The sequence below is a fragment of the Aquarana catesbeiana genome, linkage group LG03 (genome assembly GCF_042186555.1).
Source record: "Aquarana catesbeiana isolate 2022-GZ linkage group LG03, ASM4218655v1, whole genome shotgun sequence".
Taxonomy (NCBI): Eukaryota; Metazoa; Chordata; class Amphibia; order Anura; family Ranidae; genus Aquarana; species Aquarana catesbeiana.
Genome location: NC_133326.1, coordinates 277089759 through 277110163, shown reverse-complemented (window position 1 = coordinate 277110163; position 20405 = coordinate 277089759). Strand labels below are relative to the sequence as shown.

Sequence of the window (20405 nt, the reverse complement as noted above, 5' to 3'; positions counted from 1 at the left end):
ACCTCTCCCGGGCATGAAGCCTGTTTGATCCCTGTGGATCAGGGCAGTGATGACTAGGTTAAGCCTATTGGCCAATACTTTTGCCAGTATTTTTGCATCCACATTTAGGAGGGATATGGGGCGGTATGAAGAGCATAGGGTAGGGTCCTTCCCTGGCTTGGGGATCACCACTATGATCGCTTCACTCATTGTATCCGGGAGTTTCTCGAGGCACGTCGACGCAGAGAAGAGGTCCTGAAGTTTGTCTACTAGTTCTGCCGCATATTGTTTGAAAAATTCTACAGGGATACCATCGGGTCCCGGTGTTTTCCCTGACTGCATTGATTTGAGTGCCCGGAGTATTTCTAAGGATGTAATTGGGGCGTCAAGCTTGTCACGATACGTTACCGTAAGGGTTGGGATATCAATGTTATCTAGGCATGCTACCAGATCCTCCTCTCTATAGTCTGCCCTGGACGTGTAGAGGGATTCGTAGAATTCCGCGAAGCAGCTATTGATCTCTTCCGGTGTGTGAACTATCTGTCCCGAGGGGTCCCTGATATGGGAAATGCTCATCCCCCCCGCCTGTTCCCTGGAGAGCTAGGCCAGCAGACGGCCCGCCCTCTCTCCCTGCTCAAATATACGTTGAGATTGAGCTAACATTTTTTTCTGGGTAAGAGAGGTACGAAGACGAACCACCTCCGACGTCATAAGTTGTAATTGTGAATAGTGTACAGGATCTCGAACAAAGAGAACCTCCGCACTACTCGCATCCCTCTCCACCCTTACTAAGTCTGCCCTGCGCTCCCTGCGAACTCTGGCTATGATGGTCTGGTAGTGTCCCCTCGTCGTGGCCTTAAAGGCATCCCAGACAACTGTGGGGTCAGCCGAGCCCACATTTACCGCCCAGAAGTCAAGCAGCTCCGTTCTGAATTGGGAGTCCACAGCAGTGTCTGAAATCCAAAACCTCGAGAGCCTCCATATCTTGTCTACAGGACCCAGTGAAAGGTCCAATGACAGCAACAGGGGCGCGTGATCAGAGATTCCTCTAGGCAGTATTCGTATATCTGTGACCCGTGGGAGGACCGGACTTCCTGCGTAGACCAAATCTATTCGAGAGAACGCCCTATGAGAGGCCGAGTGGCATGTGTATGCCCTGGTCTGGGGGTGTCTCCACCTCCAGACATCAGTCAGGCCATAAGTATCCGCCCACTCAGTCAACCCAGAGGAATGATGTCCCGCAGACGTCAGTCTATCAAGATCCGGGTCAGGGACCAGATTAAAATCACCCAGTATGATATTGTTATCAGATGCAAAGTCGGCTATCTTGCTGGTGATCTGATTGAGCACCAGCAATGAAGCCGGAGGAGGCAAATACAAGCCCACAATGGTCCACGTTAAAGAATATATTTTAGCATGGATGATAACATATCGACCATCAGGGTCCAGGGCCAAATCCAGGAGCCGGAAGGGAAGAGATTTCAGTATCAGGATAGTAACACCCCTGGAGAAAGTGGAGTGTGTAGCGTGGTAGTGGTAGCCCACCCACGTTTTTTTTAGGGGCAGAACCCTACTTCCTATTAGGTGCGTTTCCTGGAACACACATATATGTGGGTTATATGCTTTAATAAATTGGAACACCAGGGAACGCTTGACCGGGGAGTTCAGTCCCCTAGTGTTCCAGGAAATTATGTTAAGGGAGGACATGGTTACTCAGAATGATAATAATATTAGGATCAATGTAGGTCACGGCTCCTGAACTGGACCCCCGGACCCATAACGGACACACCTGGAAACATTGCAATGCTGATGAGTCAATTTTTTTAGTGCAATTATAAAACAAAAACAAAACCAAACTAAAAACAGCCCAACATCTAATGTAAATTAAAATAGCCCCATTAGGGGAACTTTCTGCACACCCCACCCCACCCGACCCCCCCAAACTGAGGCGGGCTTCAATCCCAAACCAATTCAGCTCGCCGGTTGCAACAGGGGGTCCGTGGAAGAGGCGAGCCTAACCCCCGAGGCTTCACACGGGGGGGTAAGCAGCAGTTCAAGCGGCTTTCCAAATGTGAGATCTCCGCTAATGGACTGTAACAGGCTGCGAGGTGTTAAAAGTCAAACAGAAGAGAAGTAAACCATATTACGACCCCACAGTAAAGTCGATCCATCATTAAGAGGGTACCCAGAACAGGAACTTCAGTGCTCCCCAAGGGGACATGCAAGTGCCAAGAAGCTTCATATCTCAACAGTCTCCTGACCAAATTCTTTGGCAGGGGCATTAACTTATAATTTCCTGGTAGGGGATAGTTAGTTACCCCCCTCAAGTCGGAACACACCATGGGGTTGAACTGGGCACAACCTGTGCAACGAAACTAAGTCATCCATGGAGCAGTTTGTGTATTAACTCAAACCTGGGCCCAGGTTGTTGTGAGTAGACAATGAAGAGGACATTTGGTACATACCGGTTAGTCGGTCAGCGGATCTGTGGTAGTGAGTCCAGCCAGGCAGAAGCCTCTCTCGGTGTGGTGAAAAATCAAGTTGTCTCTCCGTCTTGGACCCTCAGACAAGCAGGGAAGAGTATACTGTAACGAATGTTGCGTGATCTCAATGCTGCTTTAACTTGGTCAAACGATTTCCTGAGTTTCTGAGTAGTCAGGGAAAATCATCAATTTAGTGTTCTGGAATCTGAAGTCCCCAACATTTCTGGAGGCGCGAAGAACTTCATCTCTGTCTCTAAAATTAAGGAGATGAAGTATGAAGGTGCGGGGAGGGGATCCAGGAGGCCCTGGCTTAGGCGGCATACGGTGTGCCCTCTCAACTGTATAGTAGTGTGACCATCGGGCCTCCGGTAGAAGGTCACGCAGCAAGCCTTCTATGAAGGAGGTAGGATTGTTCCCCTCCGCCCCCTCCAGTAAACCGATAATCCGAAGATTATTGCGCCGATTTCTGTTCTCCGCGTCTTCAGCTCTGTATTCTAGGGCGTTTACTTTGGTTTGAAGCGTATGGAGTGCTACTCCATGTTCCGCTGTGGTGTCTTCAGTGATACTCAGTCTTTGTTCCGTCTCAGTAACTCGCGACCTGATTTTGTCTATATCTTGGTGGATTAGACCCATATCCAGCTGGACAGCTTCAATTTTTGTTGTTAGCGTGGATTGGCAAGTTGCGATGGCCGCCATGATGTCCGCCAGTGTGTTCTTCACCTTTAGTCATAGCTCCCAACTGTCCCTGATTTTGAGGGACTGTCCCTGATTTGGAGCAATGTCCCCCTGTCCCTGTTTCCTCCTCATTTTTCCCTAATTTTGGTCTGATCTATATAGTTGTATACAAAAAGGCACTTTTTATCTTTCAAAAAGTGTTACCCAGTGCTAAACCTTTCATCCAAATTCTAAATTGCTGCATTTGTCAATTTTAAAAGCAAATATAAAGGAATAGTAGTGGTAAAAAAAAGCACTTGTGCATTTAATTTACCTTTTTTTTATTATTTCCCCCTTTAAGGGGCATGGCAGGGGGCGTGTCCTATGCCTAAATATGTTTGCTAGTAGGTGTCCCTCATTCCCATCTCAAAATTTTGGGAGGTATGCCTTTAGTAGCCCCCTTTCCCATAAGGCAAGCAGGCCTACCAGTACTCGGTTACACAATGATATAGTGCCTGGCTACCACGCTGGGGCAGGCACGAACTGAGCAAAGCAAACAGGTCCTTGCAGTTTGCAGACAGACTGAGGGGTTCAGTGACAGTCCAGGTACAAGGCAGGCAAGGTTCAGAATAGTTAAGAACACATCCAAGTAAAAAGGCAGGCAGAGTTCAGAGAGTAGTTGATATCTGATCTGAGGTTGTCATTTTGGGAATCCAAACTAGCAGAGCAGGGCAGACAAACAGGGAGCTTGGAACACATCTTACAAATGCAATATCACAAGTATGAGACTGCAGGCTCGGCTGGCTTAAATCAGGTTTGGTCTCAACCCAGAAACTGGCCACATTATTCACCTTGCAGGTGGACAGACAGGCAAGGAGAATGCCAGCAGCTATGATGGAGCAGGAGCGCACACGCTCCTGACAGCTGGTAATGTGGAGGGACAACAAGGTTTTAATAATCAATGGTGCAGAAGAGTTGTCGAAGGGTGCAAAGATTTTCTTCAATGGCATTGGAGAAATAGTTGGATCTAGCAGTCTCAATTTGACCCTTATAGTCATACAAATGGTCCTTCCAAATCTGCTAATAATCTGACTGCCTGCATTGGTCATGGGTGGTCATTATACCTCGGAATCAGATGGTAAATTGATTTACAATGTAGAGGGGGAACAGCACAATTACAGTACAGTTCAATACAGAAGGGACAGGAGGGCTGTGCTCATAGAGCTTACATTCTAAAGGGAGGGGATGTTGGTACAAAAGGTAATAGATGCGGGGAATGATTTGATGGGGGTGGCTCGGGGACAGTTGTTAGGTGGGTGTGGGATAGGCTTCCCTGAATAAGTGAGTTTTCATGGATTTCCTAAAGGTGGACATGCTAGGGGCTGATCGGATATACCGGGGCAGGGAGTTTCAGAGGATGGGAGAGGCTCTGGAGAAGTCCTGAAGCAGAGCATGAGAGGAGGTAACAAGGGAGCTAGAGAGCAGGAGGTCCTGGGAGGAGCGGAGGGGACGATTTGGGCGATATCTGCAGATGGTTGGTGATGTAGCTGGGGGCGATGTTGTGGATGGCCTTGTATGTTGTGGTTAGCATTTTGAATTTTATACGGTTGGGTAGGGGAAGCCAGTGAAGGGATTGGCAGAGAGGGGCAGCAGTCACGGATCGATTAGTGAGGTGTATTAGTCTAGCAGCAGCATTCATAATAGACTGAAGGGGGATAGCCTGCGTAAGGGTAGGCCATTAAGGAGAGAGTTGCAGTAGTCAAGACGGGAAATAATCAAGGAGTGAATAAGTTGCTTTGTGGTGTCATTAGTCAGGAAGGGTCGAATGCTGAAGATGTTGCAGTGGTTAAGGCGGCAGGATTTAGCTAGTGATTGGATGTGGGGGCTGAAGGAGAGGTCAGAGTCAAGGATTACACCCAGCACCCTGGCATGTGTGGAGGGACCAATGGATGTGCTGTTGATCTTAATAGTAAAGTCAATGGGGGGACCGGGAAGGAGGAAATATAACAAGCTCTGTTTTAGAAACATTGAGTTTGAGAAAGTGGTGTGACATCCATACGTCATTCAGTAAGTTTGAGATCCGTGAGGAGATTGAGGGGGTGAGTTGAGGAGTAGAGAGATAGATCTGGGTGTCATTGGTGTAGAGGTGGTATTGGAAGCCATGGGAGGTTATCAACTGGCCCAGGGAAGAGGTATAGAGCAAGAATAGGAGGAGCCCAAGGACGGAGCCTTGGGGTACCCCAACAGAGAGAGGAAGAGGAGCGGAGCAGATGGAGTTGTAAGTTACATTGAAAGTGCGCTGAGATAGGTAGGAGGAGAACCAGGATAAAGCAGAATTACAGAGGCCAAGGGTGTGCAGTTTGCTGAGAAGGAGCAGGCATCAACTGTGTCAAAGGCAGCAGAGAGGTCTAAGAGTATTAGTATGGAGTAATGGCCATTGATTTTAGCAGTTAGTAGGTCATTGGTGAGTTTTAGTAGGGCAGTTTCAGTGGATTGTAGTGGATGAAAGCTGGACTGTAGGGGGTCGAGAAGGTTGTTGTCTGTGAGGTAGCGACTCATTCAGTCATGGACAAGGCCTTCGATGAGCTTGGATGCAAATAGGAGTTATTCAAACAGGTGGGGTTTAGTGAGGGTTTTTTAAGTATGGGGTAACCAGTGCATATTTGAGCGGGGAAAGAAAGGTGCCGGAGGAGAGGGAGAGGTTGAAGCTGTGGGTTAGGGAGTTTAGGATAGAGTGGGAAGGTGGTCGCGGTAATTGTGAGGGGACAGGGTCCAGGGGGCAGGTGATGAGGTGGGCCATGGAGAGGAGTTTATCAACTTTATAGGTGGTAACTGGGCAGAAGGAGGAGAGTATTGAGTGTGGTGTTGGACCTGATGTGTTGGGTAGGGGAGGAAGTTGAATGCTGGATGTCTCCTTACGAAATTGTGTTGATTTTGCTTTTGAAATTGTTGGCAATCTGTTGAGCAGTAAGCAAGTTGGTGGGTGGGGGCAGTGGGGGGTGAAGTAAGGAATTAAGGATACAAAAGAGTTGACAAGGTATGGATGAGAGGGTTTTGATGAGAGTGTTGTAGTGTAATATGACAGCCTGTTCTCAATGATAATCATCAACAGTAATATATCATATGTGTGTTCGTACACAGCAATTTGATCATCCTAAAGGAATGGTCAACCAGCGCAATCTGAACTCATAGATACCTATGGGAACCTCATGTATGGACCATCCACCAACTACTTCCACATGCAGCACTCTCTTAGGTTTAGAGACCAATCTGGTCAGATGATCAAAATTACTCCCAATAAGTATTATTTATTTATTTATTATTTATTTATTTTGTGTAGTATAATTGAATACCAACATTTATGCAAGATAAAGCACTCATTAAAACAGATAAAACCAGCATGTCATAGATACCCATGTGGTGTTTCCAACCAACAAGATGGCTGCTACGTCCCAGTGTGCGATGACATCACACGCAGTGACTCCACCCACTCCACTGGGGGTTCATTACACTTTGAGCACCATCACCCACTGACTATCTTACATAGACTCTTTGGATGGACTTTTTTTCCAGTTGTTTTGCACTAATTATCTGTTTGGAGGATTTTTTTCTCGTATGAATGCTTTTTTGCTCTAATTTTAGAAGGTTATCTGTTATTGATAGTGCTACACTGTTTTTGATATTTTTATGTTTTATATTGTTTCCTGCAATATTGTGCTATCTGCTTTTTATGAGATTTGTAAATATTTGTGAGTTCAAGCATGATTATTATTTGTATTTATATAGGGTTAAAACCCGTCACTTCCTCTTGCGTGATATAGAAAATAGACAAAGATGGTACAATGTTCATATTTTAGGTTTGCCTGAATGTGCTGAAGGTAAATGACCTGCTGAGTTAATTGAAAAGTGGTTACTGGACACCTTGGGGCATGACGGGTTTACTGCTATGTTTGCAGAGGTCGGATAGGATTCTAAGCCGCCCCCTTCACCCAGGCAGCCCACTTAGTGCTAGTTCACACCAGATGCAGTTCCGTGCACTTTTTTTCTGCACTAAGTACTAGTTCACACCAGGTGCAGTTCCGTGAGCTTTTTTTCTGCACTAAAAATGCATGAAGTGTTTTCCATGTATTCCAATGGCTCTAGTTCACACCAGTGCAGTCAGTTTCCAGTGCAGAAAAAAAAGTAGAGCTTGCTGCATTTTTTATGGACAGAACTGTACTGGAACCTAGCAAATTGTATCAAAAACGCACTGGAACTGCACTGGAACTGCACTGGAACTGCTTGTGGTGTGAACTGTAAGCAAAAACTGACTTGGAACGTATGAGTGCATTTTTGTGGTGTGAACTGGCCCTAAAGATGCATGCACAGTGTTTTCCATGTATTACAGTGGCTCTATTTCACACCAGTGCAGTCAGTTCCAGTCAGTTTCCGGTGCAGAAACTGACCGGAAACTGACTGGAACTGACTGCATTGATGTGAACTAGAGCCATGGAAAACACTGTGCATGCATTTTTAGTGCCAAAAAAAAAATTGCACAGAACTGCATCTGGTGTGAACTGGCCTTTAGACCGTTTATCCTGAAGCTCGACTACAGGGAGCGAGATTTGATTTTATCAAAAGTCTGTCCAAAAGGAAATATTGAACACAATAGAGCTAAATTTGTGTATGTTAAACGACGATTATGCCATGCTGTACCCAGCCAAATTCCACATTGTTTATGGGGAAGCCACTCAGTTCTTTGATTTTTTTCGCAGCAGTGAGTTCCTGGCTGGACAGGAATGAGCAACGTACATGCAATAGCTGTCCCTAACGTTTAATTTAAGTGCTCCTACTTACTACTCCCCTGACACCCACCTTACATCCTACAACAGCGGCTAGTGGGTCGCACCATGAGTATAAGAGCTTTTAATGACAGTTTCTTTTGGTACCATTTTGTTGTGTAACGGCTTCACCACGAAGGAGCCCCTGGTGTGTGTCCTGCGTGGACTGTTATGTGTTTTGTTGTGGCTTGTGTAACTGTTGGAGTGGATGTACAGAGTTTTGCTGGAAAGTTGTTGCTGTTTCTCACAAAATACTTTGCCTCTAAATATATGCTCATGACAGCATGGCATTGCTTCATTTCTTTGGTGTGTACTCTTGATCACAAGTACTTTCTTCTGGCTGATATATGTTCCTCCACCTTATACTGATGATGTGTTGAAAAAACTTTCAAGGTTCTTGGCTCAGTATAACTCCACCCCAGTGCTGGTAATGGGCGATTTTTAATAATGTGATTAATCCTGCTTTGGAAAGGTCTGCACCCACAGGCCAGTTAGGAACGCTAACTGAAACCAGATTTGTGAAACAATTGACAGAGCTGGGTTTGTTGGTTATCTGAAGACTTAGATATCCCGATGCATGGGAATATTCATGCAACTCAAGCACCTATTCTACACTGTAGTGTATTGAGTTAGCTCTGGTATCTACTTCTGTTTTTCCATGAATGGAGTCCACTACATATCAGACCATTCCCCTCTTTTGGTGAACTTATGCACACACAAACCAGAGGGGATTCCCTCATGAAAAGTCAACCCCTTTTGCTTAACCCCCATCTCACCCAGCGATGTTGAAATTAAAAGAGGGCCCCTAATAAACGAAATCTCTAAGGTAAGAGGTTCCTCCAAACAAGTTGGAAAGTGATATTATGCAAGAAGTGAGAGAGGCAGAGGAGATATACATTGCGGACCCCTCTTAGATCAGAGCAGGTGGCAGGAAGCTCAAAAACTGTATAGGCATCTCTCCTTGACTAAAGCAGAACACAAAAAGTTCTTCCTTGCACAGAAATATTTTGAAGAGGGTGAGTAGACAGGCCACTTTGGCTATGATTTCTCACACTCAACAAACATCTACCTTAATTAGTGCCATTAACAAGGCATGGGGCTCTATTGCTTATAATACGAGGGGCATCTTTCAGACCTTCTATGACTTACCAAAAACTATATAAGACCAAAGTGTCATGCTCTTCTACTACAATCCCACAATGTTTGACAACTTTAGAACTCCCCAAGCTCAAAAGAGCTGCACAGCTTAAATTGGAGGCCCCTCTGATCCTAGAAGAAATAGAAATTGCTGTCTCCCAAACACAAAATAACAAACTCCCGGTTGCAATATAATGGTCGGGTCCTTTTGCCAGAGCTCTTACTAGTGTTTGAAGAAGCCTTTAAAAGTGATAGCCTTCCAGATTCTTTGAAAGAGGCTACTATTAAAGTACTTCCGGTACCTGGTAAAGTTATGCTTTACCCCTTACTCTGAATGCTACCAACCTATTATGCTCCTTTTGTTGGATGTTAAAATTCTTACTAGGGTTCTTGGCAAATAGACTGGCAGTATACATTTTTGATTTGATTTACCCAGATGAATACAAATTGATACCATTCCCAGCTACGGCCACGAATATGAGACTATTTCTAAATATTCAAATCCCAACAGATAATATGGGTCGTAGAGCGATCCTTTCACCCAACGCTCAAAAAGCATTTGAAAGTGTAGAATGGAAATACCTTTGGGAAGTTGATTTATGTAAAAAAAAGTTAAAAGTTGATTTATGTAAACTTGCTTGACTAGCCTGCATATATTAAAGGAGCTAGGATGTGTTAAAATTACAGGTTAGCTCACAAGGAAAAATCTGCGCTAATCAATAAATAAAAGCAAGCAGCCAGCAAAGTTTGTTGATATCCAAACATGAAGATCCAAAAATATGTGTAATGTGGCGCTAAAATCAATAACTGAAAAGAAAACAGTCCAAGGAAGGTCTGAAGAGTAGGAGAAATCCAATCACCAGGTATAGTGCAGATATGAAGGAGCACTCAACACCACGTGATAATGTAGTCTGCTTACCAGATAGCTGTAAAAAGTAGGCATGTATAGATACTCTCAGTAACATCCAGCAAATTCAGCTCTCTGGAACCACTTATCAATACAGACAACAATATCCGGATGTTTTTCTCCACAGATCAATGTCTCCCAGAAATCACATCAGAAGTGGGACTTTCAAGCATGTAGTCAGCAAATACCCATGGAGAGAAATAAGTGACCCATAGTGAAGCCCGTAATAATAATAAAAACTATTTATTGTAGTAACTTACAGTAATGCCCCGTACACACGATCGGACATTGATCGGACATTCCGACAACAAAATCCATGTATTTTTTCCGAGGGATGTTGGCTCAAACTTGTTTTGCATACACACGGTCGCACAAAGTTGTCGGAATTTCCGTTTGCCAAGAACACGGTGATGTACACCACGTACGATGAGACTAGAAAAGGCCAGTTCAGAACCAAGCGCGGCACCCTTTGGGCTCCTTTTGCTAATCTCGTGTTAGTAAAAGTTTGGTGAGAGATGATTCGCACTTTTTCAGACTCGTGGTTTTCAGGTCGTTTTCTGCTGTTCAGTTTGTGCTTGTGGGTTTGTATCTGCTCTTCAGTGCGTGCAGCAAGTGACGCGTGACTCTTGTCACTCTGTTCTTGTTCGTTCGTTACTGTTTTTCAGGTCGCTCTTCACAGGCCTTGCTGTTCTTGAGTGTGTTCTGTTACTTCGTTCTGAGCAGCTGACCGTTTTCTAGCCATGTTGCGTATACGTACTCCTCATAGAGTTCGTGCTGTGCGGGGGGCTTAGTGTTGGGGTCCTTACCTTGACACAAGTCCAGTCCATGAACAGGGTGGGGAGGAGTTCATGCACCAAGAATTGGTTGCTTCAGTGTGACCAGTTCTGTCATATGCCTTTGCTCCATGAGATCCGTGAGAATAATCCTGATGATTTCAGGAACTTTCTCCAGATGACGGACCCCATATTTCACCGTTTGTTGGCTTTGCTGACCCCTTATATTAGCAGGCAGGATACCTGCATGAGGCAAGCCATCACTCCGGAGCAGAGGCTAGTCGCCACCTTACGGTACTTGGCGACGGGGAGAAGCCTGCAGGACTTGAAGTTCTCGAAAGGCATCTCCCCCCAGGCTCTGGGGATCATTATCCCAGAGACCTGTTCTGCCATCATACAGGTCCTGCAGAAGGAGTATATTAAGGTAAGATTTTTATCCTTTAATATCACATTTTATTGTATTTAATGTTTGATAATGTATTGTATTTCTTTCCTCATTCCCTAATTACCATGATTGGAATATGCTGGGAATGTCCCCTTTGTCCTCATGCATGCTGGATTTTTATGTAATTATTTTTGTTGTCCTTCATACTTATTTGCCTTCACTTACCTCCCCAGCATGCTCTCCTGGCCCTATATTCATCTCATGTAGTCACTTAACAATGTATTTTATCAGCTCCATAGTAGTGCTTTACCCCAAACACCCCCTAAAATGTTTTTAAATGAGATTTGTGCTTTAAATTCAGGCAGAGTGCCAGAGGCTTTTTTGGGGGGTCCCCAAATCATTTTTAACCCTCCCTCCCCCCAACTGCTAAGTCAGCTGATACCAATCCTCTATCTATCCTCAATCATCTATCTGGTGACTTTGCCAAACCCATACACACTATACCCATCTCTTTTGTGCTCAGATTTATGGATGAATTCCCCAAAGCATGTAGTGCAAGGGCCTGCCTGTATACTTTCAAATGGTACTGTTTCAAGTTTCTGTATACTATTATTATCTTGATAAGTAATAGCAGAATGTCCAAATGTGCTCAAATGCGTACAATGTGTATTTATATCTTTGTATTATGACACTTCTTACCTGTCCAGTGGGCTGTCAATGGTGTAACTAAGGAGGGGCTGTTCAAAGTAATACACATTATTTAGGCATTCATCTCTCAATGAAGTGCAGAGGGTTACCTGTCCAAGAGTCCCCCCCCCCCATAATGTTAGAAATGGCCCATGAGAGGGGGGGAATCTGATAGGTGTACCTTATACTTTGGTCTTTAAAAACTCCCTCAAATAAATGTTATCTTGATGTTGGCCAAGAATGTTTGTGTCTAATCTGCTTTGCCTGTTTATGTGCAAAATGACTAAATTTTTTTTGTTTGACTCCACAGTTTCCTTCCACGCCACAGGAATGGCAGACTGTGGCCTCCCACTTTGCCCAGCGGTGGGACTTTCCTAACTGGGGAGGGGCAATTGATGGGAAACACGTCCACATCGTCCCACCCCCCAACTCGGGGTCGTACTATTATAATTATAAGGGGTTCAATAGTATTGTGATGTTGGCGGTGGTGTCGGCTACTTATGAGTTCCTGTATGTGGACGTGGGGAAGAATGGCCGGATGTCCGATGGTGGAGTCATCGCCCAGACGGAGTTCTACAGGCGTCTCCAGAATGGCAGCTTAGGCTTGCCACCTCCAGAAGACAATGTGGAAGGACTCCCATTTGTCTTTGTTGCAGATGAAGCGTTTGCGCTGCGGGACCATCTTATGCGGCCATTCCCGATGAGGACCCTCACCCCGGACCAGAGGGTTTTTAATTACCGGCTGGCCAGAGCCAGAAGAGTGGTGGAGAACACGTTTGGAATCATGGCCAGCCGGTTCCGCCTATTTCTTACACCCATACACATGGCGGAGTACAAACTGAATCATATTATCCTGGCGTGCTGTGTTCTACACAACTTTTTACGGCAACATTCTGCAAACTATGCTGGCTCAGTTGGGCCTGAGGCTGGACTTCAAAATGAAACAACCCTGACGGCGCTTGAAAGTGGCCGTCCTGGCTTGCCCCCCCTGAGTGCCCGTGATGTCCGTCTAAGATACCTTGAATTCTTTGGGGGTAGGGGGGCTATCAATATGCCAGACAATGTCTGAAACCTATTTCAAATAAAAAAAAAAAAACTACTCAAATCTTTCGTGACATTTACTGCTTGTGTTTGTTTTAGCTGACCCTGACACAAATGTGATGAGTCCTGAAAATGGCGTGATTGTGTAATATTACAAAGCAGTGTTGGGTGTTATTTACTAAAGGCAAAGACACTTTGCACTACAAGTGCACTTGAAACTACACTTGTAGTGCAAAGTGGATTTGCCCTTAGGAAATAACACCAATTGTCACAGAAAACACCAATTAGAGCACCATAAAAGTGTTGGAGCGTTGAAACAATAATCCACACATTCTTGATTATCGATCTTTTTAATACCAGCACAATCACATGTGCATTTAGAAAAGGTTTTTAAAACAAACCAACATGTTTGTTGTATAACAATTTTTGGGGTCACATTAAAAAAAGTAGAAATGTCCATTTTAGGTAAAACAGGCATGTTTAAAACCAACAAGAAAGACACAAATCTTGAACTTTCAAAGTTCACATTTGGTAGAACCTGAAGGCAATATCAGACATGAGTATTTACAAACTGTGTTTGATATTGCGTTCAGATGGGGTGAAGTCACCCCAGGAAAAGCCAAATTTTGAAGATGCACACCAATTGCCGAATGTCAACATGTGCTAGCTGCCATCACGGGGGATAAAGGGACGTGTTTTGGGGGTGCAACCCCTTCCTCACAGCTACTTTATTATTGAGGAAGGGGTTGCACCCCCAAAACGCGTCCATTGATCTCCCGTGATGGCAGATAGCACATGTTGATACACTGTGTGCATTTTCAAAATTTGGCTTTTCTCAAATTTGTCAAAAAATTTAAAAAATTTGTAGCACACAAAAAAGCAAAGGGATTTTGAGGGGTTTTAAACTCTCCCTAAAACATCAATGATGTTCTTCATTTTTTGAAGAACATCATTGATATTTTTCTTGATGTTTTCCAAGTCCCTATTACACCCCATGATCTCCCCGATCAGGATCTGTGCACTTTCCGAGGTGAAAGGATCTGGATCCACAACATCACGATCACCTAAAAAGATAGAAACCAAAAAACACCATGTATTATAAATATGCGGGCATCCATCTCTTACCTGAGCCTGTGGTCGCAGACACTCACCTGTTGTGGTGCCAATTTCCACCACGTCTTCCTCCTCCTGCTCTGCTTGTTCTGGGTGGATTTACCCTTCTTCCAGACCAGGTCTCTGGTCTCCTCGGATGAGGGGTGTCCTCCGAGTCTTTTCTCCTCTATGTAAAAAAAAATAGGTCTATTTAGCACACAGATATTTGATGGCAGAACTATAAATATGAAACATTGCTTGGAAGTGGGGTACAATTGTCTGTTTTGGCAGAGTTCCAAGATGTTGCATTTTTCTTGTCCTTTGTGAAGCTTCAATACTTACCTGTTTTGTACAAACTTCACAGATGGAGGCACCCCTATAGTATACACTGGAGCACCTGTGTGGGCCCCCTAATAAAAAGGGTGTTCTTGTGTCCCACACTAGTGCTCCAGCGTCCAGATGTGTAAACAGCTGCTGAGTGTCCTTTCCTTACACAGAATCTAGTTTGCATTTCATTTCATTCCAGTAACAAACCCATCTACACAACCAAATTAGTTTCACACAAGTAGGCCCTAAAAAATGTGGGCAAATGCATATGGCCAAAACAATGGTGTTTTATAGGCCGAAAGAAAAATGTTTGATACGAACGAATAACATGCCCATGAACATGAAAGTTGACATTTGAAACTGGATAACAGTTAAGAAAAGCACATGGAGCAGCACGAACGTTATAAACATAAAAAGAATAGGAACACAGCACAACTACTTACTTTTTTGCAGCACTCTCCGGATCTTTCTGTACTGCTCGTGCTCTCTTAATTTGAGGTCCGACCACCGCTTCCTGAGCTGAGCTTTCGATCGATGTACCCAGAAATTCCGGTGCAGACTTTTGACCACTTTCGCCATGATCTTGGCCTTTCGGACATTGGGGTTGGGGTAAGGTCCATACTTCCCATCATAGTCGGCCTTCTTCAGGATGTCCACCATCTCCAGCATCTCCCCAAAGGACATATTCAATGCCTTAAATCTTCTCCTTCTGGATCCAGACGTTTCTGGCTCCGGGCTTTCCTCCTCCTCCTCCTCGTTGCTGTAATTAGCACGCACCTGGTGTGTCTTCGCCATGTGCTCTTCCCCCACTGCGCCGAACGAAAAGGGGCGGGGAATAGACTAATAACTTGGGCGGGCGGAGTTACACGCATGTGCAGTGTGTATAAAGCGTAACACGCGTGCGTAGTACGTACGATCTGTGAGCGGAGGAAGGAGTATCGGAGGCGCCGATCGTGATAACGAAGGTAAGAGCAAAACTTGGGCCTATACTGCTTCTAGATTGAGGCCTATATTGTAACAAGATTAGGAGAGTTCTGCCTGACATTAGGGTTTGTCTTGTGTTGTGTCTTGCAGATAAAATGGATGGCTTCAATGACCACAACTTCCTCCCCCTGTTCATAGACAAGTACAGGGAGCTGCCCTGTCTGTGGCAGGTGAGGCATCCTCATTATAATAATAAACAAAAGAGGCAGGCAGCGCTGGAGAAACTGCTGGAGTTGGTGAAGCCGGTGGCCCCCACAGCAAACATCCCCTATTTAAAAGCCAAAATTGGCCTGAGGAGCACATATCTTAGGGAGCGCAAGAAGGTCACGGATTCCCAGAGATCCGGAGCTGCAGCAGATGATGTTTATGTCCCCAGGCTCTGGTACTATGAGAGACTGCGATTGCTGTCAGACCAGACTGGAGTCAGGGAATCCCTCTCAACCCTTCCTTCCACTCTTCCTTCCACCCTATCTTCCACCCCAGCTGAGACTTCCGATGTCCAACCTGGGACTTCCAGCCAGGAAGAAGTGGAGGAGCCCAGCTTGAGCCAGGTATAGCATTCTTCTACAGATTTCTGGTCAATAAATAAATGATGTTTACTAGATGTTATTATTGATAACTAATTGCTGATTTAATACAGTTTTTTACATATCAACAGACAGTAGTGGGCAAAAATAATTGGGACAAGAATGAAAAATGCTGGGCTCAGAAGGATAGTCTGTTATATTTTAACATTCAATTTGCAACAGTCATGAGGTGAAAATTGTGTGTGATTGATGAATAAAAAACTAAAACTATGTCCCTTTTTCTTACACAGGAAGACCTCAGCTAGGACGAGGCTCTGGAATGTAGCACACAGGAGGAGGCTGTGGAATATGGCAGCCAGGAGGAGGCGGGGATTAGTGGCAGCCAGGAGGAGGCGGGCTAAGTGGCAGCCAGGAGAAGCCTGGGACCAGTAGGAGCCTAACAGAATCGCAGGTTCCTCCCCTCTGCCTTCTAAACAAAAGACCCAGGAAGGGGAGTCACGTGCAGGATTCAGCTCTCAGGCTCATTCAGGAGGCTTCTGCATCCCTCAGAGCCTTACCCACTCCTGAAGAGGCCTTTGCCTGCATGGCTGCCACCAAACTGAAGGGCATGCAGGAGAGTCAACGCCTCATGTGTGAGAAACTTCTTTATAAAGTCCTAACTAAGGGGGTGAGTGGGAAATCACACCCAATACTGACGTGATTGAGTTGGACCATCCTCCTCCTCCTCCTGTCACAACTACACCACCACAGCCACAGCGTGGAAGGAAGCGTGGAAGGAAGACCAGAGAGTGATAGCCCTGCATTCAGTCTGGTCTGACAAAAGATGCAGGCTCTTGTATGACCACAGCCTGGGGACACAGATGTCATCTGCTGCTTTCAGGATCTCTGGGACTTCTGGACCAGACTGCACTCCCTTAGATATGGACTCCTCAGGCCACCAATTTTGCTGGAAAATAATTGATGTCTGCCCTGGGGGCCATAGGCTTCGCCAATTTCTGCTGTTTCTCCAGCATTGCCTCCCTCTTTGTTTGGTTCTGAGCCCTTAATAAAGGAATTTTTGGTTCAATTATACTCGCCTATGTGTGTTTTCCCTCAAAAAGGACAGTTTGTTTGTGAGGAGGCAGGTACATTAGTAAACTACAGTGTGAAATTAACAAGAGACACCAACCCCAAGCAACCTCCTTGAGATTAAATAATAAGATAATAATGGTGTTGTGGTAACTTGACACACAAAACACACACAAAAATATTATGGAGTAAAACCCAAAAAAACAAAAAAAAACTTCAGCCTTGAAAAAAATACAAAACAAAAATAAAACAACAAAAAAGAAATTTGGTGAGATGTGACAAATGAAAAGAGAGTGCGCTGTATCAAACAATTTAAAACATTGCAGCGTGACGAAAGTGCTGTATCCATTCCGAACGCTAATTTTACCAGACCGAGCTGTTCGTCTCGGAATTTCTTCTGAGAATGCGTGGCATTTTGTGCGTCGGAATTGTCCACATACAGTCGGAATTGACGCGATTTGGATTTTGTTGTCGGAAAATTTTATAGCCTGCTCTCAAACTTTGTGTGTCGGAAAATCCGATGGAAAATGTCCAATGGAGCCCACACACGGTCGGAATTTCCGACAACATGCTCCGATCGCACATTTTCCGTCGGAAAATCCGACCGTGTATACGGGGCATTAGAGTTCAGAAATGCATGCATCAAATAAGACAATCGGCTGCAGTGTTCAGCGCGCTGATGTTAAAATTACACCTATTATTTAACTATCCCACCTAATGTTTGCCCTTTTTGTAACTAAATGGCTGGACAGTTAGGGTACAAAGCCTCTTCTCCCACTATCATTTAGCATTGGCTAAAATCTTACTGCGATGGTCAAATAGCTATCACCAATGTAAACAGTGTAGTACTGTTTACAGTGGTGAGCCCTCACTTTCCTTTCACAGTCCAGGAAGGGGAGAAGGAGGGTATAATGACTGAATCTATGAATTCAATAAATCTTCTTTGCAATAGCAGGGGTAGGGGCAATCATAGTTGGGGAGGTGGTTAAAAGGCAACTGACCAATAAGGATGGTTGTGAGAGGGAAAGGAGTTTAAAGGGCTATTGAACACCAATGATGTGGAATTGTTTTTTTGGGGGGTTTAAAGGGCCAGCGACCATCAATGATGAAGAGGTGGGGAGTCTTAAAATGCCACTGACTACCAATGAATATGGTTCTGTGTTGGGGGTGGGGATAAAGTCCCATTGGCCACCATTAATTGTAGAATTGTTTTGGGGGTGATTTAAATTGTTGCAGTTATCTTTGACATTTATCTATTGCAAGCAATGGAGATTTCAGTGCAATGCATTTCATCCTCCAGGGAATTTTCATCTATTAATAACAGTCAACTTGCGCTTGGCTTCAGTGGGTGATTTTATAGGCTAAATGCAAGTTAATTAATTTTTTTAACCAGCTCAATATTACAAATGTTTTCATTTCCAAAATATTGTGGCAAAAAATGAGATTGCCTTGGGGTGTCCACTTTAAAAAAAAAGGGTTATTTTGGGGGTGTTCGTACTTTTCTGGCATTTTTTTTTTATGTTTTATACTAGAAAGTAATGGAAAGGTTTTTGTTTTTTTTTTTAAATTTCAGTCTTTTGTAATTTACATATTAAAAAAAATGAAATACCACCAATAGAAAGCACTATTTGTCTCAGGAAAATTATATAAAATTAATTTGGGTACAGTGTTGCATGATGAAGTAATTGTCAGTAAAACTATCACAACACTGAAAACTGATAAAGGGCCTGGACAGCAAGGGGTGTCACATGCCAGTCCTGAAGTTATTAAAGTTTGTAAACCAATTTGTTTCACAATTTTTTTTACCATTCTTGCTATATTGCATACTTCTGTATGTGCATTTATAATCTTATATTTTAGTTGTTCAGGTTGGTTTTCCATGCCTTGGCAATCAAGATGGAGTGGCAGCATTTGAAGTTAATATTCTTGTTATGAATTCAGAAGGCAATGTGATTCTTCAGACCCCACAAAATGCCATCTTTTTCAAGACTTGCCAGCACGGTAATGACATTTTACAGCTTAAACTTTCCAGGACCTCTATATGCAGTTGTAATCTAAACATGCGTAGTAGCTAACATAATAAATACACTGTGTATTTACTGTAGAGGTATCTCTTTTATGACATTTTCATAATTATCTTCCATGTGTACTAGGTGAAACTTATAAGTGTCAAGTACAAGTGTCAATTTGAATGAGTGCATTTTGTATTTGTACACATTCCCACTATGCTCCAAAGAAACTTTCTGTTTAAAAGGCCTACCTATATTCCAATGGGGACTTAAATTGAATCACCCTCTGTTTTTTTTACTCCTCAAGTGCTTCACAAAAAATTCTAAATACAAAATATGAGGTCACTCAAGCCTAGTACACACTATCAGGATCACGATCCGATGTGCAGCGATCTCCCCTGCTGAGCTATTGTGTTCTGACATGGGGACGGACCCCTCTCCCCCGCCATAACACTTCAGTCCAGCCATTGGCTGAGAGTGCTGATCGGGAGCTGGCCGACTGCTGTTTTTTTTTTTACCGTCCGATGTGGCCCGACATTCAGCCCACATGTACTAGGCTTCATTCTTCCCGTTGTAGTAGCACAAAAGTAAAGTTGTCCTTACTTGACTTCATATAAAATACAAATACAGCAGGGTACATGAAATTACCTAGAAATGACTGTAACAGGTTGGTTGATCTGGGAGCTCCTGCCCATTTAAAAGTAACATGTCATGAAAGAAATATACAAACAACTACTGACATTTTTTCCAAGGGCCGGTTCACACCAGATTCAGTCCAGTGTGTTGGTTTTTGTTTTTTTCTGCAAAAACGCATGGACAGTAGATTATATGGGTTCCAATAGCCTAGTGCACACCACTGTGGTCAGTTCCAGTGCTTTCCAGTGCAGAAAAAAAAGGAGAACATGCTGCATTTTTTCTGCACAGAATTGTACTGGAACATGGCAAAACGCACCAAAAACACACTGGAACACATCTAAATGCATCAGAAATGCATTACAGCAAAAAAATAAAAATCCTGGAATCTGAGAGAAAAAAAGGGGAGAAACACATTGAAAATGCATCAAAAACGCACCAGAACTTATCAAAAACACATAAAAAAAAGCCCATGAAGCAACGCATCTGGACTGCATTTGTGTGATGTGAACCAGCTCTAAAATAGCCAGTTCTGTGCCTGTCATCCTGATGCTTTGGTTTCAGGGCTCTAAGCTGATTCAGTGACCAAGATAAAATGAAGGTATGATACATTCAGACTTTTCACTGACTTTAATTTGCTGCATGCTTCTTCCAGATTTTTGATTTAGAAGAATTGAAGTCAGGCAACTACTATTTTTGGAGGAGGCCAGCAGTGGCATCTCCATAAATCTTTCATGACAATTGTTCTTTAAATAGTTATGAACTTGGAAATAACAAGGACATTCTCTATACAGATGTACTGAAATAATACTAGCTTCGGCATTAACTGCAAGAATATATGGAAAGCTATCTTTGTCTTTAGTTACTGCTTGTAACTTAGTGTACTCTCAGATATGGCA

General features: G+C 43.9%; 1 protein-coding gene across 1 annotated transcript in view; it reads left to right on the top strand.

Moving 5' to 3' along the window:
- WIF1 (WNT inhibitory factor 1) overlaps positions 1 to 20405 on the top strand; it is a 153632-nt gene that overhangs the window by 86405 nt on the left and 46822 nt on the right. Inside the window, exon 4 of the mRNA XM_073620126.1 lies at positions 18725 to 18865. Within this exon, the coding sequence (XP_073476227.1) occupies positions 18725 to 18865 (141 nt within the window). The remainder of the gene's footprint in view (positions 1 to 18724; positions 18866 to 20405) is intronic.